The sequence below is a fragment of the Cheilinus undulatus genome, linkage group 12, assembly GCF_018320785.1.
Source record: "Cheilinus undulatus linkage group 12, ASM1832078v1, whole genome shotgun sequence".
In the NCBI taxonomy this organism is placed as follows: domain Eukaryota; kingdom Metazoa; phylum Chordata; class Actinopteri; order Labriformes; family Labridae; genus Cheilinus; species Cheilinus undulatus.
Window position 1 is genome coordinate 26,743,893 of NC_054876.1, and position 16,631 is coordinate 26,760,523.

Sequence of the window (16,631 nt, forward strand, 5' to 3'; positions counted from 1 at the left end):
CTAAATATGCTCCTTCTTCCTGATACATTTGTGATCTGGGTTTCTTTGCAGGTCATTTCTCCCGTAGAAAATCAGTTTCACTGTTTCACTGCATTTACCTTTGAAGGCCACCCAATTAGCCAAGGGCACAACTTCAACATTTACATAACCCACTTTCCCAGTTACCAAGCTTTTAATGAAATGTTTCACACAAGTCAAAAGACATGGCTAATCTAGAAAATATCAGCAGGGTTTAATTTTAATAACTGACAGTTTTTAATCATTAAAATCTCATGGATTCAAGCTATGTCAGTGAACTGTGCTACACTTCATACTGTTGGGCCATTACACATTATGACAGGTAAACACCAAATGAAATATAGGATATAAAAACAGCACAACAGATCACATTCTATAAATCATGCCCACTTAAGATGAAGCGTTTTGAGCCGTGCTATACATCCAAATACTGAAAAGCTTTCAAAATAATTGTTTCTAGCTAAAAAGGACGCTAAATACAGCCACGTCAGAAGAGCACTTTAGTGTTCCATGTTGATTGGAAAGAAAAATAACATTTACAATCTCAGTGATGTAGTTAGTATCCCCTCCTATACCATGTCTCTACTGAATGCCAATGATCCTTCTCCACATCCCTTCACAACAGGCACACCACACACTAAGGATCCCTGCTTGATGGTGTAACATTAATGTTTTAAACCAGAAGTGCATACAGCCCAACCAGTGAGCAGGTTTCACCTGATATGCAAAAATGGGAGTAAAGCATGAATATTCAAAATAGCAGGAATGCCTATCACTAATTTCAACAACTATTTGATAGAGTCATCCAGTGAGTTTATCAACCACTTTCAAAGGAATGAAATCAAGGCCTAGCTAAGTTTAGTCTCAACCTTTAAAGATGCAGTGCCATAAAAAGTATTCACCCCCTTGGATATTTTACCTATTTATTGATTTTAAAACTCTGTGGTCAATATAATTTGACTTTTATGAATGTAAAAAAAATACAAAAGAACCCCTTCAATATCAAAGTGAAAGATTTCTACAAAGTAATGTCAATTAACCCTTTACCTACTGAGTCTAAAAATGGAGATTAGGACATATTTTGTTACTATGGCTGTAAAATAGTCAGGAAATTCCCTAAGTCTGAGAGCTTCGGTCCCTTTTCCCAGGAGTACTTGAACTTGACTTTTCAACATCTGGTTAATGATGATTGCACATTATATGGAATTGTCAGCAGTTTAAAAGAAGAAAAACACAAAAACTGATTTGTTTTTCATGGCTTTTATGAGAAGAAATTTTGTTATTGCTCATGAAGTTTTGATTTGACATTTGAAACGTGAACCTATACATGTTTAGAACAATCACCAGTCATTTTTTGAGTCTAGGACTCTGGATGTGCAAAACACAGTGCAAACGATAACTATATACATAGGCAAAAAGCAGTGCAAATAAAGGTGAAAAAATGCATTCTCAACATTCTCAACTAACATATTGTTATTGCACATGACAGACGCACAAATGCCAATATCTAACGCTATTTTTTGAAAACAAAACACCACTCTCACTCGCTCTCCTTTTACTCTCTTCCTTCACTCTCCTTTTCTCACTCGTCTTCTGCCAAAGCTGCCGTTTATACGGTGCTGTTTGACATTACTGTAATATATATACCACACATCATACATTGCCGGAAAGCACAAATTTTCAGCTCTCTGTCAGCGTTGAAATTTTTTAGATTGAGCAAACTTTCAAGGAGTTACAGTGTTGAGAATCTGCAAAGCAGTCTTGCAATACTTCTGGTGTTTTGCTATGGTGTTTTGCTATGAATGCCCACATCATATGGTTGTGAATACCTTACTGAACCATATATGTGCACATGCCCACAATTCTCAGCTTTCCAACACCGTTGGAATTTTTCTGATCGGACAAACTTTGACAGCGTTACGGTAATAATATCCCGGACATATAAAACACAGCGCTGGCGCCGGCTCAGTAGGTAAATGGTTAAACAAAAATGTGTAATGTTTAATAAGTGACTGCATAAATGTTCACCTCTTTAAAGTGACTGACCTAATTCAACACTAGCCCAGCCAACTGGTGCTAGTAGTCTCACATTTACTGAAAATAGGTCACCTGAGTGCAGTGAATGTGTCTCAAGTGATTCTAGTATAAAGACACCTGTGTCCGGAAGGTCCAGTCACTGGTTTATTAGTATTCCTGGCTACAATTACACCATGAAGACAAAAGAACACTTCAAGCAACTCACAGAAAAGGTTATTGAAAAGTGTACATCAGGGGAAGGATACAAAAAGAATTCCAAGGCACTAAACAACCCCCTGAATACAGTTAAACCCATCATCAAAAATGGAAGGAATATGGCACATGTGTATATCTGCCTAGATCAGGCCATCCTCACAAACTGAGGGACCGTGCAAGACGGAGACTACCGTAAGAGGACACCTATGACTACTCTGAAGGAGATATAAGCTTCAGCAGCTGAGAGAGGAGAGACTCTGCATACAACAACTGTTGCCCAGGTTCCTCACCTGTCAAAGCTTTATGAGAGAGTGGCAAAGAGAAAGCCACTGTTGAAGAAAACTCATATCAAATCTCAACTAGAGTGTGTCAAAAGGCATGTGGGAAACCCCATGGTCAAGTGGAAGAAAGTTCTTTAGTCTGATGAGACCAAAATGATGCCTTTTGGCCATCAGACAAGACACCATGTCAGGCGGACAAACACTGCACATCACCACAAACACACCATCCCCAGTGTGAAGCACAGTGGTGGCAGCATTATGCTGTGATGGTTTAAAGACATCAAGGGGAATGTGCTGTAGTGGCCAAGTCAAAGACCTCGATCCAATAGAAAATTTGTGGCTGGACTTGAAAAGGGCTGTTCACGCCTGATCCCCATGCAACCTGACAGAGCTTGATACATTTTGCAAAGAAGAAAGGAGTAAAATTGCAGCGTCAATATGTGCAAGCTCATTGGGACCTATCCACACAGACTCAGTGCTGTAATTGCAGCCAGGGGTGCATCTACTAAATACTGACTTGAAGGGGTGAATATTTATGCAGTCACTTATTTAACATTACGTATTTTTATGTGATTTACATTAGTTTGTAGAAATCTGTTTTCACTTTGACAATAAGGGATTCTTTTGTAATTTTTTTGTTGTCAAAAAGCCAAATTTTATTGACCATGACTGATTTATAAAACCAATAAAAGAGTAAAACATCTAAGTGATTACTTTTTATAGGCGTTATAATCTGGCCAAATCACTGTCTGGACTGTGTCTGGATTTTACCATTTTCCTGCATTTTTTGCTAATGATTTAGTTCCTCTTTGCCTGGATGCAACTTTTCTTCCTGGGTACTTTGAAAAGCTCAGTTATGGGTGCTTTACCCTGTTGGTAATGTATCCCATCAAAATGCAGCTTTTAGCTATTTTTCCATCAATGCTAGCAGGCAAAAGTGGCACAGAAAAAAAATCTAAGTGCAGTACAAAGTCAGTGGAAAGCGATGCATTACATTCCCCTTTGGGAGTGGGGCTCTAACATGCCCTGTCTCTTTAGTGATCTGTACACTTAACTGAGCTCGTAAGCTTTAGTAATTACTGAGATACAACTACCTACTCATGAAGTCTCCCCTCCTGTGATGATGTGGTGATCACTAGTCATTGGATTCCCAGCACCTGTGGCTGAGCCTATAAATATGGGTCTCTTCATTCCCTCTCTTTCTCGCTTCTTCTTCTGCTTCTTCTCCTCCCACGACTGTTTTTATTTTCTGTTAATTTCCTGCACCACATACTGCACCACCTACTCGCACACAACACACTGACAAAGCATGCAGTGGCCTTTACACACACAGAAAAAAAGCCCTTTCCCCTTTGTGCTTACAGTTGTATATTTGATTCATTAAACAGGCTATTTATCTTATTCTGTTGTGAGGTTTCCGTTCCTGATACGGCTTTACCTGACAGTCACAACAGGTCGTAATCTTTCAAATCGTGACTAGTGGAGGGCTATTTCTATCCCCGATGATACACCATTGTTTTTTTTCTCCTTTTTCTCTGTGTAATGAAGAGTCTTCCCTCCTACATATTTGTTGAAAGCAGTCATTTTCCATGATGCATCCCTCCCACTCTCTCTTTCTCTCAGTGTAACTCGCTCTCATGCACACACGCTGAAAGCACACAGCAGAAAAACACAAACCACAGTGGCCCCTCACATCCATCTCTCCGTCCCGCTCACAGGAACCACACTGGGCCAGCTTTCTCTGCCCCCCCCTCCCGCTTGGCCTCATTGTGGTGGCTGCCCTCCTCCTCCTTTGAACCCGCAGTGATCTGCCGGATATTCCCTTAATCTATGGCTCTTACATAATCTGCAGCAACATCGTTTACAGAGTCACTGCCTGTCTCCTCGTGTCACTATCTGCAGTTATCACTTAGTTACAGGCAGTGGACTGGCCTGGAGGGATGGATGGATGATAGACAGATAGATATACTGTAGATGGATGGATGATGATTGAAATGCATGGATGTGTGCGGCATCATTTACCGCAGATTAAATGTGTGCATTTATGTGTTTGAATGTCTCCTGCAGATTATGTGTGGGACTGTGAGGCGTGGAAAAAGTGGACATTGTCTCACTTTGGTTGTGTGGACAGCACAGTCAAGCATAAAGAGATAGAGAGAAAGGCAAAAGGACGGTCAAGAGATGTGTTTTGTGCATGTGGGATGTGCGTCGAGAGCATAGAAGGCTCATATGAAGAGACCAGCAGGGAGCTGGAAAAGAGGCAGGAAAAGAATAATGTTACATGTTGGTGTGATTTTTGTTTGTGTGCTTGAGGCTGAAAGAAATGGAGGAGATGAAATAGTCTTGGTAAAGAACTTTGGAGAAAGTCAGACAAACACTGAAGAGATGTAAGATAAACACAATTACATAAAGAACTTTTTAAAGCAATCAGTTGTGTGCAGTGGTCGAACTACTACAGCAGGCCATGACCCTTTTCAAACTGAGCAACAACAAGCCAGCCTTAAAACCACAGACATGCATACAAACATTTCAAAGGCACCTCAAGAGGATTTCAGAGCACAACGAAGATGAGAAATCAGATCCCACAACAAATTTAATCTATTGCTGAAACTTAAGATGAGATATTCAACTGGCAACATTTCTACAAAACAGAAAGCACTCAAAGAGAAGGGCAGATTAAATAGCTAGCTCTAGAAAATCATTAATACCATTTGAGCACTTAAACTCTGACCCAAGTGAAAATACACGGCTGATTTTTTCTGACAATATTCCAAATATAACACACAGAAAATTCGAATGTTTAATTTTCATTATACTACCAAGAATTGTGACAATTTGTATTTTTCTGAGCTATATATGGCTCTATATAATGCAAGACATTGACTACACATCTTTAGACAGCTGCTGTGCATATCAGACATATGCACACAATCTGGGAAGTACTTTATTTTACTTATGGCAAGTTTTTATTTTTAATCTGTATTTTCAGTATCAGCAGCTGTGTTATATTTACCCTCGCTTTTCTTCTCCTCCTCCTCATCTGCCGTATACTCAGCATACCTTGTGGCACAGATGTGTTTACGTATCGTGCAAATAAAGCAAAGTGAAATTGAAAAAGAGCAGACCATTCAAAGTGTTATATAAGGTGAAAGAGCTGAGAATGGATTAAGACATAAGGACGGACACACGGCAAACGACAGACAGGAGGAGGAAGCAGAGACAAGATTAGCAAGTGATTCAAACTGAACAAGTCGATGTAGACAGATGAATGACATGATGAGTGCTGAACAAAGCAGGAAGACACATTTCATGTATATAACAAAAATAGTACCCAGTCTCAGCACTGCAAGCTACTGGCAATGTTGTTTCTTATTTGAATTAACCCTTTGCAACAAAATCACAAATGCAGCAACACAAATTCCATCCTAGGAAAATTATTCATTTATTTATTTTTTGTTTTTATGGTAATAAGTGGATTTGTTTGATTTCTACCACAGTTTGTTACATGTTTATCTATTTCCCAACAATAAAAATTACACATATTTACGCATTTTTGGGTTTTTTCTCTCTCTCTCTTTGGATTCATCATGATACTGGTATTGGAAATATGAATCATATACATGAACTATTTGGGGTTTTATGTAATCCACTTCTACATTTTATCTATATGCCGTTGCTGCTTCAGCCCCTGATTCTTTTGAATGAACCTCATCTGTGCCACCACACTCTGATGAAGACCCTGTGTAGGTCGAAACCAGTCAGTGTGTTCTTGGATTTTTAATAAATATGCCCTGAGCAAATAAAGGCTTTTTAACTTAATCCTTGACTCAAGCGAGTGTGCCTTAAGACAGCCCTGGTGGCTTCCCCATTTTTTTGGAAATTTTATCCTGACCTCTCAAAGACAGCCAGAAACAAATGAATAATAAGAAATGCTGAATGGAAAAACTCTACAGCACTGAAAAGTGTAAGTAGAACAATCAAATAGCAACGGCAGGAAAAAAGTAAGCAGTTAGAAAGGTACGTTTTTGCCAAAAGTGTCCTTTTAAGTTCATCCTCTGGGATTAATGAGACAAGATTAATGACAGCACAGCAGCACATCACAGAAATAAAAGTAACTAAAGGTAACATGATATTACACAAATGTTAAACTGGACTCAGCGGTCGCCAGTTTAACTCAATGGGAAGCCCAGACACCCATATTGTCTTCAACTCATTGGTTGTGGGATTGATTCCCTGTTTCTGTGCAGTTTGGTCCATGTCTTCCCCTTTCTCTCTCTCCCTGTATTTCCTGTCTTTCCTCAGCGGTCCTGTCTAAATAATGGCAAAAGCCCAAAAAAATAATCTGTTGAAAAAACTCAATGTGTCCACTTTCATATGAATATTTAGCAGACATGTGACCACTATGATGTTGCCTGGCACAATGAACAGTAGACGGGCAACTAATGCATAGAAATAGAACTGTCCCCAGACCATGTCACATGACCCAAAAAGCAGTGCCAACTAAAACATAGCAGCATCCTGGTGAGTGAATTTAATTTTCTTTAATCTTAAATTTTCTTAAAATGCACATATATTTTATGTGTTTTGTTCAATATACATAAAAGAGATACAAATGTTTATTTAATATTGTGACTGAAACATTATAGATGAAAAATCCTTTAATAGAACATTGAACACAAAGAATAAAAGCAAAAGAGAAATGCATTACAGAAAGCTAAGCTAGCTGAGCTCATATACACTACAGGACAAAAGTATTTGGCAACACCTGTTAATTATTGAATTCAGGTGTTTCAATTGGACCCATTTCCATTAGTGTAAGCACAAAAACTGTGCAGTGAGAGAGCTTTATGGAATGTGTTTGATGGAATTATGTAAAGCACACTGACACTGGACTGTGTAGCAGGGGGGAAACATGTTCTGTGGAGGGACAAATCATGCTTCTCTGTTTGTCAGTCAAACGGGCGAGTCTGGGTTCGGCGGATGCCGGGAGAACTTCACCTGTCTGACAGCATTGTGCCAACTGTCAGGTTTGGTGGAGGAGGGATAATAGTATTGGGCTGTTTTTCAGGGTTTAGCTAAGCCCCTGATCTCCAATGAAGGCCAATCTTAACACTTTAGCATACCAAGTCATTTTAGACAATGCTATGCTTCCAACTTTGTGGCAACAAAGGGGAGTTTGGGGAAAGCACTTTTCTAATCCAACATGACTGTGCCCTGTGCACAAAACAAGAACTATAAAGACATGGTTCGGTGTGGAAGAACTGGCCTGCACAGAGACCTGACCTCAACCCCATCCAGCATCTCTGAGATGAACTGAACGGAGATTGCAAGCTTGGTCGTCTCCTCCAACATCAGTTCCTGACCTCAAATATGCTCTACAGAATGATGGGGCACAAATTCCCACATGCTGTTAAAGCTGCAAAAAGGGACCAACTCCATATTAAAGTGCATGTATTTGAATACAAGCAGGTAGTTTTAGCTATTTTCCACTTGCTTTGCAAATTTATAAGATTAATTCAGTAGACTATGCATTAATCATTTGTGTCATCAGAGTAGGCTGTAAATTTGATTCAAAAGCTAATTAAAATATACATTTAGGACTGTGCTACATTATGCCATGTGGATCTATGCTGTATTTTTTTATCATTAAAAAATACAGCATAGATCCACTCCTCCTTTAATCCTCTAAACCACAGCTGGGAGTCCTCTGATTTCTAGCTCATTCATCTGGCTTTAGCATAAGCTGCTAACTGACTACATGTCAAACTGGCCTGTGGTTGCATGTCGTTGTGATAGTAAAACAATAAAATCAGTTACACACCCCTTTCTAAACTGCTTTTCTCTTCTCCAGAACATATCTACATAGTGTCTGTCGACAACTGCTTCCTCGCAACCAAAGAAAAGCATGTGTGTTACTGCAATCATAATTTTCTGTTTCTTACAGATTTTGATACACTTCTAAGAATATAAAGTTTTAATGCACAATTGATGAGCTGATGCACTTTAAAATGCCAAGTGAAAGATTTCCTCTCCTTCTAAGAGCAGTTCTGGCACTAATCATCATTTTTTATGGAACCTCATGAATGTAAGCACAAAACCAAAAGTCCTCTCCCTGCATGCAAACAACCTGGACAGTAAGTTCAAAGTGTGTATGTCAATCTTTATGAGAATGATCCAGCGTAAGTTCAGAATTGTTTTATTGTTTGACCAAACAAAAAGTACAAAAATAGTAGAGCAGACTTACTGAGGAAACCTCTGTATCGTTCCCTGTGGCTGCAGCCGGAGCTGCTGCTGCGGCGGCTGCCTCCTGAGCTGCTGCCTTCATGGCTGCTGCCTTTCGGAGCTCCCTGTTGGCTTGAAGGGTGGAGAAGTAGTTGACAGCTGCAAACTCAATCAGGGCGGAGAACACGAAGGCAAAGCAAACAGCGATAAACCAATCCATGGCTGTGGCATAGGAAACTTTGGGCAGGGAGTGGCGTGCACTGATGCTGAGTGTTGTCATGGTCAGGACAGTGGTGATACCTGCAAACAGGGAGGAGACAGTAACATGGTGTCCTTAAATGTTGTCTTATATTAATGGGCTTCATGGGTTTGACTCGATCTTGTGGAAAGTAAGTATATTTTTTCTTTTGAAAAAAGGATCATTTTATATTTTGAGAAATGAGATACAGCAGAGTTTTTTTGGCACTTCAAGTGGTTAGCTGATCCTAAGGTTAAAAACTGAAGCACATGAAAAACCGAGAATGGTTTCTTTCCAAATTTAAAACAACTTGCCTGATCCGAAATATTCTGCAGTCCTACCTTGCAAATTTGACCACACACAGAAAAGACCATGAAAATTCATTTTGCATTTCATTTGTTAGCAAAAAAAAGGAAGATAGTTCCTACATAACTAGCTAGCCATGCAAACAAACAATCCTACTACAGTCTCAATGCTAAGTTTAATAGTCTTATTAGTTATATTCCTGATACAATAAGGAGCTGTTTTTTTACTTTTGGTGTTAGCAAAAATAAGAAATTAACTACAAAGAATTATTATGACATACATCTTCCCTAATAGCTAACTAGGTTTATGTTACCCCATTTTACCCCGTTTTAGTCTTGATGCTAAGCTGTGTGCATTCTAGCCTAAGGCTTTATAGGCTACTTAATAAAAAGATACTTTAAGAGGGGTCTAGCTGCAGACTGGTCATCTCAGATGGCCACTCTCACAGACCGTTCATCTAAGATGCCTAATATCTCAGAATGGAAATGTACGGAGCCCCAGACATGACATGGTCAAAAAAAAATTGAATTGTTGCCACAATATAGCTATAACATGCGCACAAAATACTAATTCATGGCCACAAAATACTAATTCTTGCCCACGAAATACTAAATTGTGGCCACAACATAAGTATAATGTGTGCTTGAAATACTAATTTGTGGCCACGAAGTAGGTACAACGTGCACACGAAATAATAATTAATAATTGTAATATCATTCCTGGACAGCTGGGTAAGCAAATTGAGTGCACCTTCTCAAAGGTCTAAGGTAGAGGCAGTAGAGGGGCTAAAGCTACACAATGGATAGAGATAGTAAGATTGAAGTTTATTTTAGGCTGGGAATGAATGCCTATGAAAGCCACATCTGTTTTAGCCTGTCTGCAAAAACTATAAAGCTAACCTCCAAATCTTATATTGGCTACAAAATGATTATCAGATAGCCAATTTCTGTCCCACTTATAGTAAACACTACGCTAAGATATGCACCTCCTGGTGAAGGCTTCATAACCTACTTAAGATTACAAAGCAGTTTCTCTTTTCTTCTGCTTGCAAAAACTATAAAGCTAACCGCCAAGAATTGGTAGCAGTTACATATTACTTATCAGCTAGCAAGGTTAACTTCTGTCCTACATAGCTAAGTGTCCCCTGGCTGAGGTTTTATACATCATGGAAAGAGCTCAGAATTCTCCTATTGTTTTCTTTTACTGCAGAAACTAAAGGACATTAACTGTTTATCGATGGCTCTCTATAACCTCAAACACCTCAGCAAAAAGACTGATCCTTTCTGCATGGTTATTTTTAAGTCAGTAATCGCTGCTGTGAAGGTGAAGAGAACTCACTTTGTCAACAGAGGGCACCAAAGTCAACAAGGCCTGTTAATTCCTCACAGGAGCTTTAATAAGGTTTAATTAAATGGCTGCATCAAGCACTATGCAAAATCTGATCTTATCCCTCACATTTAATTCTATTGTCAGGTGTTTGTTAGTTTGTTTTCACCCTAATTCGGTTTCACAGTTGGTATGAGGTGTCCTCGTCCTGCTCAGAATAAAGAGGTCCACACTATTGATCGATGCCCCATTGTTTTTACACATTAACTTTATTCTTAATTAAATGAGCAGGGAATTCTAGAGAGATAGGGAGTGTTGAATGTCTTTGTTTGTTTCTGTCATGTGATTCAACACATGGGAATGTTTGTCAATGAACAACAATGGAGAGGCTTGATTATGGGAGATCACTGCAATCAGCTTGATTTGAATGCACAAACTGAGCAAACACAGACAGACAAACACACCTACAATCACAATGTAACTCTGCACAATATGCTAGGAAAAAAATGGGGGATTAATAGCTCCCATTTAGCCCCTTATTGGACTCCAGGGTACCTTTTCTCAGAATCAATGCATCAAATCTCTCAGGTCGTCTCATCAAAGCTGTTTTAGTGTTTAAGTGGCAAACAAAAATTGCTGCATCTCTATGGATTTCTCCATCTCAGCTCTCTTAGCACAATCTACCATCTGGCTAAGCATGTCTAGGATCACTTCAGTATGGCACAGAGGAAGCCACTGAAGCACTCTTGTCTTCTGTATGTATTAGACCATGATACTGCAGGGTGAATCATAGCTAGGAGGATGCATATACTTTAATTATTTACACACAGGTCTGACTGACAATCAGCATTCAATAAAGTGATCTAAAAGTTTCCTTGCAGAACTATTGTTTTTTCTGATTTGTGAATAAAAATACCAAATGACTCAAGTGTAATCTATGTTTTGGCATATATATTGAAAATATTAGTTGACAAAAGTGGCTCAATTTGAGCTTTTGTTTCATTAAGGTGATGTGGAGGCCAATATTTGGCATTGGACCAAATATCATATCAGCATTTTATCGAACCAAAAATCAATGAAATTAGTTAATTTAAAAAAGTGTGCCACTTTAGTTCCACTGCAAAGTGTGTCTTTCCCTCCGGCTTTATTTTCTCTTTTAACGTCTCACCATATGTCCTGTATATAACATAATCGGATTGGTAAGATGCCAGTTGACTACTAGCCAATCAACACTTAAACCTGAGTGCCACTGGCACAGTGAGTGTACGGCATCACTTTGTGTTTTCCTGCTGCGACTGTGTTGCTCTGTGCCATTTCTCACTCTGATAGAGCTTGGGCAGAATATCCTAATTTTTTTCTGTTTTTTGATCATGCCATTTCACTTTTTGCCACATTCAGTACATTTTATACTTGTATTCAAAATAAAAGCATATCAGATCCAAAGATTAGTTTATGGTTTTATAAACTTCTTTAATTGTATCAGCCCTTAAAAAATAGTACCAGTCTACTCATTACTAGGATTTAGGGTTGAGTGTTGTGTTTCATAAAGAAATGTTAAGATGTAGTATTAACTAGATAATGTGTTGTATTCTAAATAACCTGTGGTCTTTAATCAAATCTTAAATATTCATTTTAACACCAAGCAGAAACACCCTGTGTTAAAAAAAAAAAAAAAAAAAAAAAAAATGAAGCAAATACAACATGCGAGAAAACTTTAGTTCCTCAACTGTCCACTTGAGACAGTCTGCAAAAGATAAGGAATCCCAGAGAAAAACCCCTGGGAGGTAATTAATGATCTCTACATAGAGAAATTCTACGAAAACAGCCAGATTTTGAGCTGTTTAAAAGAGAAACATTTTCAATTTTTTAAGATACTTTTGCATCCTTAAAATATTGAAATATTCAAGGATTTTTTTTTAAATTTAAAAAAACTCACAGAGAAACAGTTTCAGGTAGGAACTAAACAAGCCCCTTTCTAAAGCCTGAATGAGCAGTGTCACACAACACTTGTGTATGGTCCGTTGCCACAAAGTGGTCAAGTTTTCAGCATAGTTTGTCATTGTTTAACTCAATAAATTCTGATCTCACTGGTGTTTCCTCATCTGATGTCTGTCTCTCTAACCTCCAGCCTCTCTCTCCTCTGTCTGTCACAGTTGGCTCAGCTCGGTACAGCTGGTTGTTTGGTTCCCTAATGTCTTTTCATTTGCTACCAGTTTGTTTTTTTAGATGTGGATTAAATAAAAACAAAGGATGGAGGAAAGGAAACTGGCACTCAAACGGCAGCTAGCTATGGCAGCTAATGTAAAAGAGCTGTTTTGTTGCAACATCATTGCTTGGTCTCTTACCCCACAAGGTTTATCCATACATAACAATTCCATTTAAAATCATTTTTGTAACAAATATTTTTAATAATATGTTACAAGGGTTCAGCTAGCCTCTTGGCTCAGTACAAGACTCCTCTAGACTCTCACAATGTACCAGTGTCATTTAGCAGAAGCTTCTGTCCAAAGCAACGTACATTTGAGATTAAGTACAACACAAGCAAAGATCTAGACAAGAAGAAACAACATCAGTGTTACAAGTGCTTCAAGTCCATTTGGATGCAGCGTTAAGGCAATTTAGAGGATATTAGAGGTCCATTTAGAGGCGTTAAGTACTAACTCTTCTCAGTTCTTTTTCATTCCTAATGACTGTCCTATAAATAACCTATAAGTCATATTGACTATATTTTTAATCTAAAAAGTGTAAAACCTTTGTGACATAAATGATTTAACACATACAGTACATTTTGGCACTTTATGCTATCTTTCTTTAAAAACTGCAATGTCAGAAAGGGTCAAATTTGACCCACCAGGGTAGCACACATTGTCCAAATCACAAAAGAAATCACAAGGCTTAATAGCTTCAAACATATGAATGAAGAATAATGATTAAACAAATGATGGAAATTTTCATTTAAACCCTGCATAAATCACTTGTTCAAAAACTGCCCTGGTCCTTCTTAAGTATATTTCTATTATATGATGTTTATGATAGAAATTGTTAAAATGCAGTGTCATATACATTATGAAAATTAAATTCCAGAGAATCCACTGAGTAAAGAATTGATTTTCTCAAGAAATATCTTGGACATATGGCAGCAGTTATGTTTATGGCGCATAACTCAGGCCATGCAGAATTTCAATTCAGTTGAAGTCTGCCAAAAGGACACGTCAGTAATCCGTCCACAAGCAGACTAACCCATGCCCCCGCCCTGGCACACTTAGCAAAGAGGCCAAATATGTGTAAACATTCTCAAGAAAGCAGTCCAGTAGGATGATCGGACCTTAGCCACAAAGCATTTGCAAACATTTGTGTATCCCTTAATAAGCATTTAACAATTCAATGGAGATGTTAGACAAAGGGATCATACCAATAAACGAATCCAGAGAGGGAAAAAGACACGTTTTTGATATTTTTCTCTGCAAAATTATGCTTTTTGATGTCTGTCAAAAGTTCTTGGAAGCTTCTGGCCATGGCTCCACATAGAGGCTTGGACTGCATGATCCCTTTGAGCTCAGCCTCAAGGCCATTCATAAATTCTCTTAGATACATGAGTGTTGCTTTTGCCCAAACAAAAGGTCTCTGGTGGTGCATTTAGAGGCACTTTTGACCTATCAAACAATCAGAATGTGTTAAAATGAAACAGATATGAAGAGCGAATTCTGCCTCCAAAGAAACACCTTACTCATTTGGAGGATATTCCTCCGACTTGCACAGATTCCATCCTTATTAAGTCAGAGAAAGATGCTGACAATGAACATCCGTTTTAATGGCCCATTAACAAAGTACATATCTAATTCACTTTCATCAAGCTAAAGCAAGCAGGGAAAAAGGTCCATTGAGCACTGCTGTCCATGCTTTTACCAAATGTGCACTGTAGTTGTGCTCATTTCATTAGCAGTGGAGAAACTTATGGGGGATTTAATGCACCTACTAATGTCTCTGAAGCATTTTCTTTCTGCACAACACTCCGACAGTGAAAGTTAGCAGCTCTCCTATGAAATCTCCTCCCGTAGACGAGCAACACGGACTGTCTCCAGCTCAAGCACAAGTTAAATGATCGCTAAAGGGGAGGAGGGACACGGGAAGAAAAGCCTGTCAGGGTAGGAGGGAGAGGCAAGAGAAAAAGACAGAAAGAAAAGAAAGAACAAGTGTGGGAGGGAGGGGGATGAAATATAAAGACAGGATAGAGATGAAATGCTTGGGGCGTTTATGTGCTTTTATAGGGAAAAAAGCAAGGTACAAATTAGGCCACACTCAATTAAGTCTGTGAGACTTGTGCTCAAGGGACTTTGAGCTCTTAGAGGTTGTTGACAATCCAGCACAGTACATACGATGGCTTAGTACTAAATATGCCATTAGGGTGGAGCACATCCATATGGCAAATTCACTTTTGCCTCAATTTCAACTTCATAGCTCATACAGTACCTAAAGAAAATCTAGAAAAGTATTTTTAGGACAACAGCTATTATTGATCCTTACTGAGAAACATATGGAACTACTTTTTGTAGCTCCAAGCAGTTTAGCAGCTCATAAGGCGGATCCTTTAATAGAAGAATCAAACTTTATCACAGTTTGAAGATAAAGTGAAGCCCTTTTGCCATGAAAAATCCAATACGTGGTATTTTATTTCTTCAGTTAAACATCTACTAAAATAGTGAGAGTCCCTTGGGTTAGCCCAGGGCTCCTCTAGAACAACAGCCAATACAGAGAAAGAGCCATTTTTTCATCTTATTCCCCAATATTGAGCGAAAAGAAAACAGCATGATGAGTGAGGTTAATGAGTTTCCACAGATGTGCTTTCAGCATGGGGTTCTCAACTTCTGCACCATCACTAATGATTGGGATCTATTCTCCGTAGAAGTGTGCAGGCTTGTCGGAGCTCTGGCTTGTTTCCAAAGATGAGTGCAGACTTACAGAACCAAAAACCTATCAGGGCCGGCAGTGCTTAGCCGCTCAGCTGCAGCTTGTTGAAAAATTAACACAAGGAGAAATTTCATGAAAAACATGGCTGGAATTTCTACTTTTTTGCACACTTTTTCCTCTGTAGTTTATCTCCATCTTCCTGTCTCCCTCTTTCCACTAAGTCTCTGTCTTTGTTCGCTCTCTCACCCTCTCTGCTCCTGAGGCTAGAGCTTGATGACAACTGTAGCGTAATGTAATGTGAGCAAGTGGAACCTGTGAGTGCTCGGATGAGGGCCAAGTAAACATCCTTCCTCTCCCGGCCCCTTACATGACCAATCTTTTCAAAAGAAAGGACAATTTTTTCCCAATTAATTCAGCCGCACCACAGTGGAGGAGGAATAAACATAATGAAGAGAGGTTCAAACATACTGCAGTGACTGTGTTTGTGTTTCCTTGTTTTGCAGACGACGGGGTTGTTTTTATGGACTTTGTGCAGTTTGAACCAATAAGAGTGCAGCAAATAAAGAAAAGTATGTTGGCTTAAAGTTTTGCAGAGAAAGACACACTGGGGGAAAGCAGTGGGCGGTGAGCTGATAAATCTAGAAAATTTTCATTTGAGTTTGGATCCTTGAAATAAAAATGAAGCTGAGTTTTAGAAGGTAAAAACCTGTGATAAAGACTTATCAAAGAAAGACACGATATATGGAGGGAATATTTCAGAGACAAGAATACCCAAGTCACTTGTTCTACACAGCAAATTGACGTGATTTCCATTTTTCTCCACATTACAGCTCTCTTAGTGATTTCAATCTTGCAAAATGACAACTGAGACGACTGCTCCATTATCTGCAAAATCATTCTGTTGCAAATTTTGGCACAAGAATAGCCTCTGATTGTCCAAATGATTCCAAAACCAGCCAGAAAGTAATGTGCAGCATGTGTTTCTTTCCATTCTTCTTCACTCTGCATAAAAAGCCACTTTACACTTGGAAATGATGGGAAAAACGAGCTCAGATCTGACAAGACAACTCATACAGAATGAAATGAGTTCAAAATAAGCT

The 16,631-nt window shown here is 38.8% G+C and overlaps 1 protein-coding gene across 1 annotated transcript in view; it reads right to left on the bottom strand.

Annotated features, from left to right (window-relative positions):
* The window catches only part of gabra6b (gamma-aminobutyric acid type A receptor subunit alpha6b), a 48,449-nt gene that overhangs the window by 27,022 nt on the left and 4,796 nt on the right, over positions 1-16,631 (bottom strand). The window contains exon 8 of the mRNA XM_041801151.1: positions 8,776-9,053. Within this exon, the coding sequence (XP_041657085.1) occupies positions 8,776-9,053 (278 nt within the window). The remainder of the gene's footprint in view (positions 1-8,775; positions 9,054-16,631) is intronic.